General features: G+C 47.2%; 1 protein-coding gene across 2 annotated transcripts in view; it reads left to right on the top strand.

Moving 5' to 3' along the window:
- LOC124023814 (copine-4) overlaps window positions 1–6,258 on the top strand; it is a 90,437-nt gene extending 84,179 nt beyond the window's left edge. For both annotated transcript variants that reach the window (XM_046338026.1, XM_046338027.1), the window contains 3 exons: window positions 3,869–4,002; window positions 4,212–4,448; window positions 5,483–6,258. In XM_046338026.1, the coding sequence (XP_046193982.1) occupies window positions 3,869–4,002; window positions 4,212–4,448; window positions 5,483–5,614 (503 nt within the window). In that variant the 3' untranslated portion in view covers window positions 5,615–6,258. The remainder of the gene's footprint in view (window positions 1–3,868; window positions 4,003–4,211; window positions 4,449–5,482) is intronic.
- The last annotated feature ends 7,856 nt before the right edge of the window (window positions 6,259–14,114 follow it).

Here is a 14,114-nt window from a genome sequence, read left to right on the forward strand (position 1 = left end):
TATAGTGGTCAGTGATCAGATCTCCAGATGTCTGCAGTATAGTGGTCAGTAATCAGACCTCCAGATGTCTGCAGTATAGTGGTCAGTGATCAGACCTCCAGATGTCTGCAGTATAGTGGTCAGTGATCAGACCTCCAGATGTCTGCAGTATAGTGGTCAGTGATCAGATCTCCAGATGTCTGCAGTATAGTGGTCAGTGATCAGACCTCCAGATGTCTGCAGTATAGTGGTCAGTGATCAGATCTCCAGATGTCTGCAGTATAGTGGTCAGTGATCAGACCTCCAGATGTCTGCAGTATAGTGGTCAGTAATGAGACCTCCAGATGTCTGCAGTATAGTGGTCAGTAATCAGACCTCCAGATATAGTGGTCAGTGATCAGACCTCCAGATGTCTGCAGTATAGTGGTCAGTAATGATCAGATCTCCAGATGTCTGCAGTATAGTGGTCAGTGATCAGACCTCCAGATGTCTGCAGTATAGTGGTCAGTGATCAGATCTCCAGATGTCTGCAGTATAGTGGTCAGTGATCAGACCTCCAGATGTCTGCAGTATAGTGGTCAGTGATCAGATCTCCAGATGTCTGCAGTATAGTGGTCAGTGATCAGACCTCCAGATGTCTGCAGTATAGTGGTCAGTGATCAGATCTCCAGATGTCTGCAGTATAGTGGTCAGTAATCAGACCTCCAGATGTCTGCAGTATAGTGGTCAGTGATCAGATCTCCAGATGTCTGCAGTATAGTGGTCAGTAATCAGACCTCCAGATGTCTGCAGTATAGTGGTCAGTGATCAGACCTCCAGATGTCTGCAGTATAGTGGTCAGTGATCAGACCTCCAGATGTCTGCAGTATAGTGGTCAGTGATCAGATCTCCAGATGTCTGCAGTATAGTGGCAGTGATCAGACCTCCAGATGTCTGCAGTATAGTGGTCAGTGATCCTCCAGATGTCTGCAGTATAGTGGTCAGTGATCAGATCTCCAGATGTCTGCAGTATAGTGGTCAGTAATCAGACCTCCAGATGTCTGCAGTATAGTGGTCAGTAATGAGACCTCCAGATGTCTGCAGTATAGTGGTCAGTAATGAGACCTCCAGATGTCTGCAGTATAGTGGTCAGTAATCAGACCTCCAGATGTCTGCAGTATAGTGGTCAGTGATCAGACCTCCAGATGTCTGCAGTATAGTGGTCAGTGATCAGATCTCCAGATGTCTGCAGTATAGTGGTCAGTGATCAGACCTCCAGATGTCTGCAGTATAGTGGTCAGTGATCAGATCTCCAGATGTCTGCAGTATAGTGGTCAGTAATCAGACCTCCAGATGTCTGCAGTATAGTGGTCAGTGATCAGATCTCCAGATGTCTGCAGTATAGTGGTCAGTAATGAGACCTCCAGATGTCTGCAGTATAGTGGTCAGTAATCAGACCTCCAGATGTCTGCAGTATAGTGGTCAGTGATCAGACCTCCAGATGTCTGCAGTATAGTGGTCAGTGATCAGATCTCCAGATGTCTGCAGTATAGTGGTCAGTGATCAGACCTCCAGATGTCTGCAGTATAGTGGTCAGTGATCAGATCTCCAGATGTCTGCAGTATAGTGGTCAGTAATCAGACCTCCAGATGTCTGCAGTATAGTGGTCAGATAATCCAGATGTCTGCAGAGTGGTCTGACCTCCAGATGTATAGTGGTCAGTGATCAGATCTCCAGATGTCTGCAGTATAGTGGTCAGTAATCAGACCTCCAGATGTCTGCAGTATAGTGGTCAGTGATCAGACCTCCAGATGTCTGCAGTATAGTGGTCAGTGATCAGATCTCCAGATGTCTGCAGTATAGTGGTCAGTGATCAGACCTCCAGATGTCTGCAGTATAGTGGTCAGTGATCAGATCTCCAGATGTCTGCAGTATAGTGGTCAGTAATCAGACCTCCAGATGTCTGCAGTATAGTGGTCAGTGATCAGATCTCCAGATGTCTGCAGTATAGTGGTCAGTAATGAGACCTCCAGATGTCTTAATGCTGCTGCTCTACACCTCTCCTCACACTCTCATATTATTATATTATATTATCATTACTCATCCCCTCAGGAGAGCCTCTCACTGATGAAATGAAATCTCTCTCTCTCTGTGTGTGGACCCACTCCAATTCACATACCCACTCCAATTAAATTTGCATACCACCCCAACAGATCCACAGATGACGTAACCTCTATTGCATTCCACACTGCCCTCTCCCATGTGAGAACACAGTTCATTGACTACAGCTCAGCGTTCAACACCATAGTGCCCACAAATCTCATCACTAAGCTCAGGACCCTTTGACTGAACACTATTGTCTGAAACTGAATCCTGGACTTCCTGACAGGCCGCCCCCAGGTGGTGAGGGTAGGCAATAACACAACGCCACTCTAACCCTCAACAAGGGCTCACTTAGGAGTGTGTGCTTAGTCTCCTCCTGTACTCCCTGTTCAACCACGACTGCCTGGCCGCTCACGACTCCATCATTATGTTTGCTGATGACACGACCCGATGAGACACCCTATAGGGAGGAGGTCAGTGACCTGGCAGTGTGGTGTTCAGGACAACAACCTCTCCCTCAATGTCAGCAAGACAAAGGAGCCAATTGTGGACGACAGGAAACAGAAGGCAGAGCACATCCCCATCCACATCGATAGGGCTGTAGTGGAGCGGGTCAAGAGCTTTAAGCTCCTCGGTGTCCACATCACTAAGGAATTAGCATAGCCCACACACACCAACAAAGTCATGAAGAAGGCACAACTCTTCCCCTTCTACAGCCGCACCAATGAGAGCGACTTTACTGGCTGCATCACCACTTGGTATCCGACCGCAAGGCGCTTCATAGGATAGTGTGTACGGCCCAGTACATCACTGGTGCTGAGCTCCCTGCTATCCAGGACCTCTATACCAGGTGGTGTCAGAGGAAGACTCCAGCCACCAAAGTCATATACTGTTCTCCCTGCTTCTGCACAGAAAGCTGTACTGAAGTCTGGAACTAACAGGACCCGGCACACAGCTTTTACCCCCACTATCTGCACTAACTCTTTTGACTCATTACAGACACTGCTGCTACTGTTTATTATCTACCCTGTTGCCTAGTCACTTTACTCCTACCTATATCTACATGTGGAACTCCATTACCTCGTACCCCTGGACATGGATTCAGTACTGCTACCCCGTGTATATCGCCAAGTTATCCTTACTCATTGTGGATTTATTCCACTTGTTATAATTTGTTAAAATGTTTCTCTCTACATTTTTGGAAAGCATTTCACTGGTAGTCTACACTAGCTGTGTGTGTGTGTGTGTGTGTGTGTGTGTGTGTGTGTGTGTGTGTGTGTGTGTGTGTGTGTGTGTGTGTGTGTGTGTGTGTGTGTGTGTGTGTGTGTGTGCGTGCGTGCGTGCGTGCGTGCGTGCGTGCGTGCGTGCGTGCGTGCGTGCGTGCGTGCGTGCGTGCGACCAGTGAGGTTGTGATGGAGGGGTTGTTAATTATAAGTGAAGTTCTCCACAGATGTTTGTGTGTGACCTCAAATGCCCACTCAATCAGTAAATAGCATTACTTCTGCTGCTCAGCCGAATGGGAGGCCACTCATGTGGTGATCCATGTGGTGGTGAGAAGAGATAAATACAAGTCAATGCAGCTGTGAAGGTAACTAACTATTCACAGAGTGACTGCTTCCCTCAAAGTGAAAAATATCCTGGAATATCATGGGTCTCAATTACTCCACAATGATACCTTCACACCTGTGTGCATTGCTGTTGGTCGTGTGTCCCCAAATACCCAGAGTTCTCCAGAATTACATGACTGTGAGTGTTACTGTGTGTGTGTTATTCTGTGTTTTTCCAACATATGTCTATGGGTGTGCAGGTATCCAAGGGGTGGTGGAGGCCTATCAGACATGCCTTCCTAAGCTTCAACTCTACGGCCCCACCAACATCGCCCCCATCATCCAGAAAGTAGCCAGCTCCGCTTCACAGGAAATGCACACCAAGGAGGCCATGGTAAGCTAGCTGTCAGTTGTCCTCCTCTCCTTGGAACCAATCGATTGGGAGCATAGCTTGAACCTAAATTGAGCTTAAATCATGTATTGATGTCAATGGGAGACTTCCGCAACGTTTTAGGGTTATGCTCAACATGTATTTCCAACACACCCCACAGACATTACTCTCTCACGTTTCTCCCCAGTCATTGCCTTCCTTTATCTCTGCAGCAGTACTTCATTCTGCTCATCCTAACGGACGGAGTGATCACAGACATGGCAGACACCCGCGAGGCCATCGTCCAAGCCTCCCACTTGCCCATGTCCATCATTATTGTAGGTGTGGGAAGTGCTGACTTTAGTGACATGCAGATGCTGGATGGAGATGACGGAATCCTTCGCTCGCCCAAGGGGGAGCCCTGCCTACGAGACATCGTCCAGTTCGTCCCCTTCCGCAACTTCAAACATGTGAGTCTTTACTGGAACTAGGAGGGTTAACTGAGGAACTAGGAGGGTTACCTGAGAAACTAGGAGGGTTCCCTGAGGAACTGGGAGGGTTACCGGAGGAACTGGGAGGGTTACCGGAGGAAATGTGAGGGTTGCCTGAGGAACTAGGAGGGTTACCTAAGGAACTGGGAGGGTTACCTGAGGAACTGGGAGGGTTACCTGAGGAACTAGGAGGGTTACCTGAGGAACTAGGAGGTTACCCAAGGAACTAGGAGGTTTACCTGAGGAACTGGGAGGGTTACCTGAGGAACTGGGAGGGTTACCTGAGGAACTAGGAGGGTTACCTGAGGAGCTGGGAGGGTTACCTGAGGAACTGGGAGGGTTACCTGAGGAACTAGGAGGGTTACCTGAGGAGCTGGGAGGTTACCTGAGGAACTAGGAGGGTTACCTGAGGAACTAGGAGGGTTACCTGAGGAGCTGGGAGGGTTACCTGAGGAACTGGGAGGGTTACCTGAGGAACTGGGAGGGTTACCTGAGGAACTGTGAGGGTTACCTGAGGGACTGGGAGGGTTACCTGAGGAACTGGGAGGGTTACCTGAGGAACTGGGAGGGTTACCTGAGGAACTGGGAGGGTTACCTGAGGAACTAGGAGGGTTACCTGAGGAGCTGGGAGGGTTACCTGAGGAACTGGGAGGGTTACCTGAGGAACTAGGAGGGTTACCTGAGGAGCTGGGAGGTTACCTGAGGAACTAGGAGGGTTACCTGAGGAACTGGGAGGGTTACCTGAGGGACTAGGAGGGTTACCTGAGGAACTAGGAGGTTACCTGAGGAACTAGGAGGTTACCCAAGGAACTAGGAGGGTTACCTGAGGAGTTGGGAGGTTACCTGAGGAACTAGGAGGGTTACCTGAGGAACTAGGAGGGTTACCTGAGAAACTAGGAGGGTTACCTGAGGAACTGTGAGGGTTACCTGAGGAACTGGGAGGGTTACCTGGGGAACTGGGAGGTAACCTGAGTGTTACAGGAAGTGACAGGTTTCTCTCTGTCCTTCTCCAGGGCTCACCTGCAGAGCTGGCGAAGACTGTCTTAGCAGAAGTGCCCAACCAGGTGGTTGACTACTACAACAACAAGGGCATCAAGCCCAAAGTGCCGAGTGAGTTTGAGTCTTCCAGGACATTCGCCCCCTGAGAGGAGGGGCCCAACGCACTCGATACAACAGAAAGCACCTTACGCTGACTAACTGAAAAGTTTACTGTTTTGCTCTTTGTTTGTTTGTTCTTTTCATTGTGCATGCGTGGCCTTCGAGGCTTGCATCTGTAAAGCAACTGTATCATTCAAAGCATTGGTATGGTGGGGACACACAAACGAACAACCAAACTGTCATCCCTACAGATGAACAACTATCGATGAAGGAATGTATAGAACATCCCTGTTCCTTTTTTATAAGAGTTTGTTGAGATTTTGCTAACTTTCTTGATATTCATACGTTGTAAAACATTTTGGACCACAGTGAATGAACGAGCTACCTGCGTTTAGAAACGTCTGCGTCCTCAGTAGTCCATATTGCAGATAAGGCAGATGCATGAACTGTTGTTTTGCATGCTGGTAATAAAGCAGACACTGTTTTCTCACAGTTCATGTTGTTTTCTTAGTGAACAATAGAGTTGACAGTATTGTAGGGATAAAGGACATTCTACTATGAAGCATGTTAACAGCACAAATGTAGTATTCTGGAAGTTCACTGGAGAATATTATGGGCACATATTTTGCCGTTGTCATGTTGCAATGCAGTATTCTGTGAAATTCTGAATGACTTATAATAATAAAAGCTTTATCAATATGCTTGTGACTTGTACTATGTTAAAAACTATTGGGTTTCAAGTCAAAATCATAATTGGAATTGTGGTCATATCAATTTGAATTCATTCTATGAAAAATCCGTAGAAAATGCGGAGAATTGGCAGAATTTCAATATTTTGGTGTGCATGTCAAACTAGTCAAAGGAATTGGGAATTGGGGTAACTTTCTTAGCATTTCCGATGTATTCTATTGATTTAAAAACCTCCATAAAAATGATGGGAATGTTCTGATTGAAGTTGAACAGAACAAGTCTGTCCATGTGCAGCCATGTGAGCATGGTGACAATTCCTCCTAGGATTGGAGTAAGTCACAACTCTCCCTTTGAGATGTCTGGGGAGGAGGGAGAGAGATGGGGAGGAGGGAGGTGGGGAGAAGAGATGGGGGGTGGAGAGAGGGCGATGGGGAGGGGAGAGGGAGATGGGGAGGAGAGAGGGAGGGAGATGGGGAGGACTGTGGGAGGGAGATGGGGAGAAGAGAGTGAGGGAGATGAGGGAGATGAGGAGAGGGTGGGAGGGAAATGGAGAGAGAGGGGGAGGGAGATGGGGAGAAGGGAGAGAAGGAGATGGGGAGAAGGGAGGGAGGGAGATGGGGAGAAGGGAGAGAAGGAGATGGGGAGAAGGGAGGGAGGGAGATGGGGAGAAGGGAGAGAAGGAGATGGGGAGAAGGGAGAGAGGGAGATGGGGAGAAGGGAGAGAGGGAGATGGGGGAAATGGAGGGAGGGAGATGGGAAGAGCGGGAGGGAGATGGAAAGAAGTGCAGGAAGGAGATTGTGGAGGAGAGAGGGAGGGAGATGGGAAGGACTGAGGGAGGGAGATGGGGAGAAGAGAGGGAGGGAGATGGGGAGAGAAAGGGAGGGAGATGAGGAGAGATAGGGAGAGAGATGGGGAGAGAGAGGGAGGGAGATGGGGAGGGAGATGGGGAGAGAGATGGGGAGAGAGTGGGAGGGAGATGGGGAGAAGGGAGGGAGGGAGATGAGGAGAGAGTGGGAGGGAGATGGGGAGAGAGATGGGGAGAGAGTGGGAGGGAGATGGGGAGAGAGAGGGAGGGAGATGAGGAGAGAGTGGGAGGGAGATGGGGGAGAGTGGGAGGGAGATGGGGAGAAGGGAGGGAGGGAGGGAGAGGGGGGGAGAAGGGAGCGAGATGGGGAGAGAGAGAGGGAGGGAGATGAGGAGAGAGTGGGAGGGAGATGGGGAAAGAAAGGGAGAGAGATGGGGAGAAGGGAGGGAGGGAGGGAGATGGGGAGAGGGGAGAGAGATGGGGAGAGAGTGGGAGGGAGATGGGGGAGAGAGGGAGGGAGATGAGGAGAGAGTGGGAGGGAGATGGGAAAGAAAGGGAGAGAGATGGGGAGAGGGAGGGAGATGGGGGAGAGAGGGAGGGAGATGGGGAGAGAGAGGGAGGAGATGGGGAGAGAGTGGGAGGGAGATGGGGAGGAGATGGGGAGAGAGATGGGGAGAGAGATGGGGAGAGAGATGGGGAGAGAGATGGGGAGAGAGGGAGGGAGATGGGGAGGAGATGGGGAGAGGATGGGGAGAGAGGGAGGGAGATGGGGAGAGAGTGGGAGGGAGATGCGGAAAGAAAGGGGAGAGAGATGGGAGAGAGTGGGAGGGAGATGGGGAGAGAGATGGGGAGAGAGATGGGGGAGAGAGTGGGAGGGAGATGGGGAGAGAGGGAGGGAGATGAGGAGAGAGTGGGAGGGAGATGGGGAGGAGAGATGGGGAGAGAGTGGGAGGGAGATGGGGAGAAGGGAGCGAGATGGGGGAGAGAGGGAGGGAGATGAGGAGAGAGTGGGAGGGAGATGGGGAAAGAAAGGGAGAGAGATAGGGAGAAGGGAGGGAGGGAGGGAGATGGGGAGGGAGATTGTGGAGGAGAGAGTGAGGGAGATGGGGAGGACTGGGGAGGAAGAGGGAGGGAGATGGGGAGAAGAGAGGAGAGAGATGGGGAGAAGAGAGGGAGAGAGATGAGGAGGAGAGAGGGAGGGAGGGAGATGGGGAGGAGAGAGGGAGATGGGGAGAAGAGAGGGAGGGAGGGATTTATAGCAATGAGAAGGACAGAGATTTCTGAGATGCGTGATGAATACTATAGAAAGGGCAGGCAAGGGCCGTTTCATATCCAGAGCAGCTGGCAGTCAATTAATTCTGTCCTGGTTCAACATGAACTATCTGACGAGTTGGACAGGCAGCACCATGGAGACAGCCAGAAGGATCAGCCTCCAAAAACAACCAAACCATGTGGCTAATAAAACACATTGCATTCAGTTGTAAGTGCCTTCACTCTCAATAGTGACAGTAACATACAGTTGAAGTTGGAAGTTTACATACACTTAGATTGGAGTTATTAAAACTCGTTTTCAACCACTCCACAAATGTCTTGTAAACAAACTATAGTTTTGGCAAGTAGGTTAGGACATCTACTGTGTGAATGATACAAGTAATTTTGACAACAATTGTTTACATACAGATGATTTAACTTACAATTCACTGTATTACAATTCCAGTGGGTCAGAAGTTTATATACATTCATTTGACTGTGCCTTTGAACACCTTCGAAAATTCCATAAAATGATGTCATGGCTTTAGAAGCTTCTGATTGGCTAATTAACATCATTTGAGTCATTTGGAGGTGTACCTGTGGATGTATTTCAAGGCCTACCTTCAAACTCAGTGCCTCTTTGCTTGACTTCATGGAAAATCAAAAGAAATCAGCCAAGACCTCAGATAAAAAATTGTAGACCTCCACAAGTCTGGTTCATCCTTGGTAACAATTTCCAAATGCCTGAATGTACCACGTTCATCTGTACAAACAATAGTATGCAGGTATAAACACCACGGGACCACGCAGCCGTCATACCGCTCAGGAAGGAGACAAGTTCTGTATCCTAGAGATGAATGTACCTTGGTGCGAAAAGTGCAAATCAATCCCAGAACAACAGCAAAGTACCTTGTGAAGATGCTGGTGGAAACAGGTATAAAAGTATCTATACCCACAGTAAAACGAGTCCTATATCTACATAACCTGAAAGGCCGCTCAGCAAGGAAAAAGCCACTGCTCCAAAACCGCTATAAAAAAGCCAGACTACGGTTTGCAACTGCACATGGGGACAAATATCGTACTTTTTGGAGAAATGTCCTGAAACAAAAATAGAACTGTTTGGCAATAATGACCATCGTTATGTTTGGAGGAAAATGGGAGGCTTGCAAGCCGAAGAACACCATCCCAACCGTGAAGCACGGGGGTGGCAGCATCATTTTGTGGGGGTGCTTTGCTGCAGGAGGGACTGGTGCACTTCACAAAATAGATGGCATGATGAGGAAGGAAAATTACGTAGATATATTGAAGCAACATCTCAAGACATCAGTCGGGAAGTTAAAGATTGGTCACAAATGGGTCTTCCAAATGGACAATGACCCCAAGCATACTTCCAAAGTTGTGGCAAGATGGCTTAAGGACAACAAAGTCAAGGTATTGGAGTGGTCATCACAAAGCCCTGACCTCAATCCTAAAGAAAATTGTGGGTAGAACTGAAAAAGTGCGTGCGAGCAAGGAGGCCTACAAACCTGACTCAGTTACAGCTGCTCTGTCAGGAGGAACGGTCCAAAATTCACCCAACTTATTGTGGGAAGCTTGTGGAAGGCTACCCAAAATATTTGACCCAAGTTAAACAATTTAAAGGCAATGCTACCAAATACCAATTGAGTGTATGTGAACTTCTGACCCACTGGGAATGTGATGTATGAAATAAAAGCTGAAATAAATCATTCTCTCTATTATTATTCTGACATTTCACATTCTTAAAATAGAGTGGTGATCCTAACTGACCGAAGAAAGGGAATTTTTACTAGGATTAAATGTCAGGAATTGTGAGTAACTGAGTTTAAATGTATTTGGTTAAGGTGTATGTAAACTTCCGACTTCAACTGTACATGTCATGTCCCCTGAGAATGATGTCTTGCTTCAGGACAGGCTAAACACATTCTATGCACGCTTTGAGGATAACACAGTGCCACCGACGCGGCCTGCTACCAAGGACTGTGGGCTCACCTTCTACGTGGCCGAGGCGAGTAAAACATGTAAACGTGTTAACCCTCACAAGGCTGCTAGTCCAGACGGCATCCCTAGCTGCATCCTCAGAGCATGCGCAGACCAGCTGGCTGGTGTGTTTATGGGAATATTCAATCTCTTCAATCTCTGCTGTCCCCACATGATTCAATGGCCACCATTGTTCCCATACCCAAGAACGCAAAGGTAACTGAACTTAATGGCCATCGCCCCATAGCACTCACCTCTGTTATCATGAAGTGATTTGAGAGACTCGTCAAGGATCATATCACCTCTACCTTACCTGACACCCTAGACCCACTTCAATTTACGAACCGCCCCAATAGATCCACAGACGATGCAATCGCCATTACTCTGCACACTGCCTATGTAAGAATGCTGTTTATTGACTAAACAACTCAGCATTCAACACCATAGTACCCTCCAAGCTCATTATTAAGCTTGAGGCCCTGGTCTGAACCCCGTCCTGTGCAACTGGGTCCTGAACTTCCTGACGGGCCACCCCCAGGTGGTAAGGGTAGGAAACATCACCTCCACTCCGCTGATCCTCAACACCTGGGCCCCACAAGGGTGCGTGCTCAGCCCCATCCTGTACTCCCTGTTCACCCATTACTGCGTGGCCAAGCACGCCTCCAACTCAATTATCAAGTTTGCAAACTAGTAGGCCTGATTATCAACAATGACGAGACAGCCTACAGCGAGGAGGTGAGGGCTCTGGGAGTGTGGTGCCTGGAAAACAACCTCTCACTCAACATCAACAAAACAAAGGAGATGATCATGGACCTCAGGAAACAACAGAGGGTACGCCACCCTATCTACATCAACAGGACCGCAGAGGAGGAGGTGGAAAGCTTCAAGTTCCTTGGTGTACACATCACTGACAAACTGAAATGGACCACCCTCACAGACAGCATGCTGAAGAAGGCGCAACAAAGCCTTTGGCTTTTCACCTAAAACCCTCACAAATCTTTACAGATGCACAATTGAAAGCATCCGGTTGTGCTGTATCACAGCCTGGTACGGTAACTTCACCACCCGCAACCACAAGGCTCTCCAGAGGGTGGTGCGGTCTTCCCAACATTATTAAAGTGAGTAGTGGGCAAACTACCTGCCCTCCAGGACACCTACAGCACCCGATGTCACAGGAAGGCCAAAAACGTCTGACTGTTCACCCCACTATCATCTAGAAGGTGAGGTCAGTACAGGTGCATCCACGCAGGGACCGTGAGACTGAAAAACAGCTTCTATCTCAAGGCCATCAGACTGTTAAACAGCCATCACTAGCACATTAGAGGCTGCTGCACCTTTAAGGAATGGAACACTACTCACTTTAATAATGTTTACATATGTATCTGGCATTACTCATCTCATATGTAGATACTGTATTCTAAACTGTTCTACGGTATCTCATTCACTCAATAATGCTTACATATCGTGTATTACTCACCTCATATGTATATACTGTATTCTAAACTGTTCTACGGTATCTCATTCACTCAATAATGCTTACATATCGTGTATTACTCACCTCATATGTATATACTGTATTCTAAACTGTTCTACGGTATCTCATTCACTCAATAATGCTTACATATCGTGTATTACTCACCTCATATGTATATACTGTATTCTAAACTGTTCTACGGTATCTCATTCACTCAATAATGCTTACATATCGTGTATTACTCACCTCATATGTATATACTGTATTCTAAACTGTTCTACGGTATCTCATTCACTTAATAATGCTTACATATCGTGTATTACTCATCTCATATGTATATACTGTATTCTAAACTGTTCTACGGTATCTCATTCACTTAATAATGCTTACATATCGTGTATTACTCACCTCATATGTATATACAGTTTTTTTCTATACTATTCTACTGTATCTTAGTCCGTTCCACTCTGACATTGCTCTTCCATATGTATATATTCTTAATAGATTCCTACTTAGATTTGTGTGTATGGGGTGTATGTTGTTTAATTAGTTATGTATTACTTGTTAGATATTACTGCACTGTCAGAGCTAGAAGCACAAGCCTTTTGCTACACCTGGAATAACATCTGCTAATCACGTGTTTGTGACCAATACAATTCGATTTGATTTGATTTGATACTGGAGTGATGACACCTCGAGGTGTGTGTCCTGTGTTTGTGCCGTGAGCGTTTTGTTTGAACCAGCCTTCCTGCTGTGTTCTGTGAAAGTCGACATCTGTTGATGGGTACATACTGTAGGGGGTCTGGTGTTACATCAGTAAGAGTCCTATGATGGGGAAGAGTTGCAGTGAATCATCTGTTATGGAGGACTACATGACAGCACCAAACGGTATGTCTGACAAGCAAGAAATGGGCTCGTCAACACAACTCCCCGTTAGGACTGGTGCTGAGGACATATGGAACAATGCAGAGACACACACACACACACACACACACACACACACACACACACACACACACACACACACACACACACACACACACACACACACACACACACACACACACACACACACACACACACACACACACACACACACACACACACACACACACACACACTAGCAGACACACTCTACACACACGTACACTCTGGTATAGTTGTATGTTGGTATTGTACATTTGGTGTTGTAGATTTGTAGTGGTGTCATAATGTTTTTGATGTAACTGTTGTTTTATGTATTTCTTATGTGCCTAATGTGTTTGGAACCCAGGAAGAGTAACTGCAGCCTTGGCAACTGTTAATGGGTCCCTAATCAAATATTACTGAATACTCAACGCATAAACAATAAATCATAATTACATTACATCAGATTAGACAACGATGGGTCGTTTGATTTCAATCACTGCTTATAGTTCATCACATACTGTATGAGTCACATATGAGTCACGTAATGTAAATGTCACACCAATTTAGAATGGCTTTGTCCTTGTCCCGGCTGTTCTTGGAAAGTATTTCACTCTCTAATTGCTTAACTGCTAACATCTGACTATACTATTTTAAGCAAATGTATCTAAAGGCTATAGGTTAAGGATTCTGACATTTTGGGTTGTATTGTATATCTTTGGGAAGTAAGGGAAGGACATTCAAATAGGTAACTCAAAATTCAAGGGATATTTTCCATTTTCTGCATGGCTGTATGCAATCTCTTAACCAACGTCTGAAATGAAAATGACTTGAGGTTTATACCGTGCGTGTGTGTGTGTGAGTGTGAGTGTGAGTGTGCGTGTGCGTGTGCGTGTGCGTGTGCGTGTGCGTGTGCGCGTGTGCGTGCGCGTGCGTGCGTGCGTGTGTGTGTGTGTGTGTGTATGTATGTGCGTGCGTGCGTGTGTGTGTGTGAGTGTGAGTGTGAGTGTGAGTGTGAGTGTGAGTGTGAGTGCGCGTGCGCGTGCGTGCGTGTGCGTGTATGTATGTGCGTGCGCCACACATTTCAGATAGAGTTATAAATGGTTGAGGGTGCAATGTGTCGTCAAGGGAAATGAAAGTTCTCTTTCCTCCTGGATATACATTATATCCCATCTAGATTCTAGAGAATCATAAGACGTTTTCTGTCCTGAGAATAAATCATCTTTCCCACGTTTTCCACTCACACCGGAGAGGATATTTAAAACATTTACATTTCCTCTATATATATTGTGTATCCAAAACCCCCAGCGCCAACCAGCTCCTTGGTTGGTTGTGTCGCGGGTCACTGCCATGGTAATTTACCAATGAAAAACTCCATAGAGAACGCTCACTGGCCAAGGGTTCATAATTAGACCCATCATT

The sequence above is a fragment of the Oncorhynchus gorbuscha genome, unplaced genomic scaffold (genome assembly GCF_021184085.1).
Source record: "Oncorhynchus gorbuscha isolate QuinsamMale2020 ecotype Even-year unplaced genomic scaffold, OgorEven_v1.0 Un_scaffold_1680, whole genome shotgun sequence".
Lineage (NCBI taxonomy): Eukaryota > Metazoa > Chordata > Actinopteri > Salmoniformes > Salmonidae > Oncorhynchus > Oncorhynchus gorbuscha.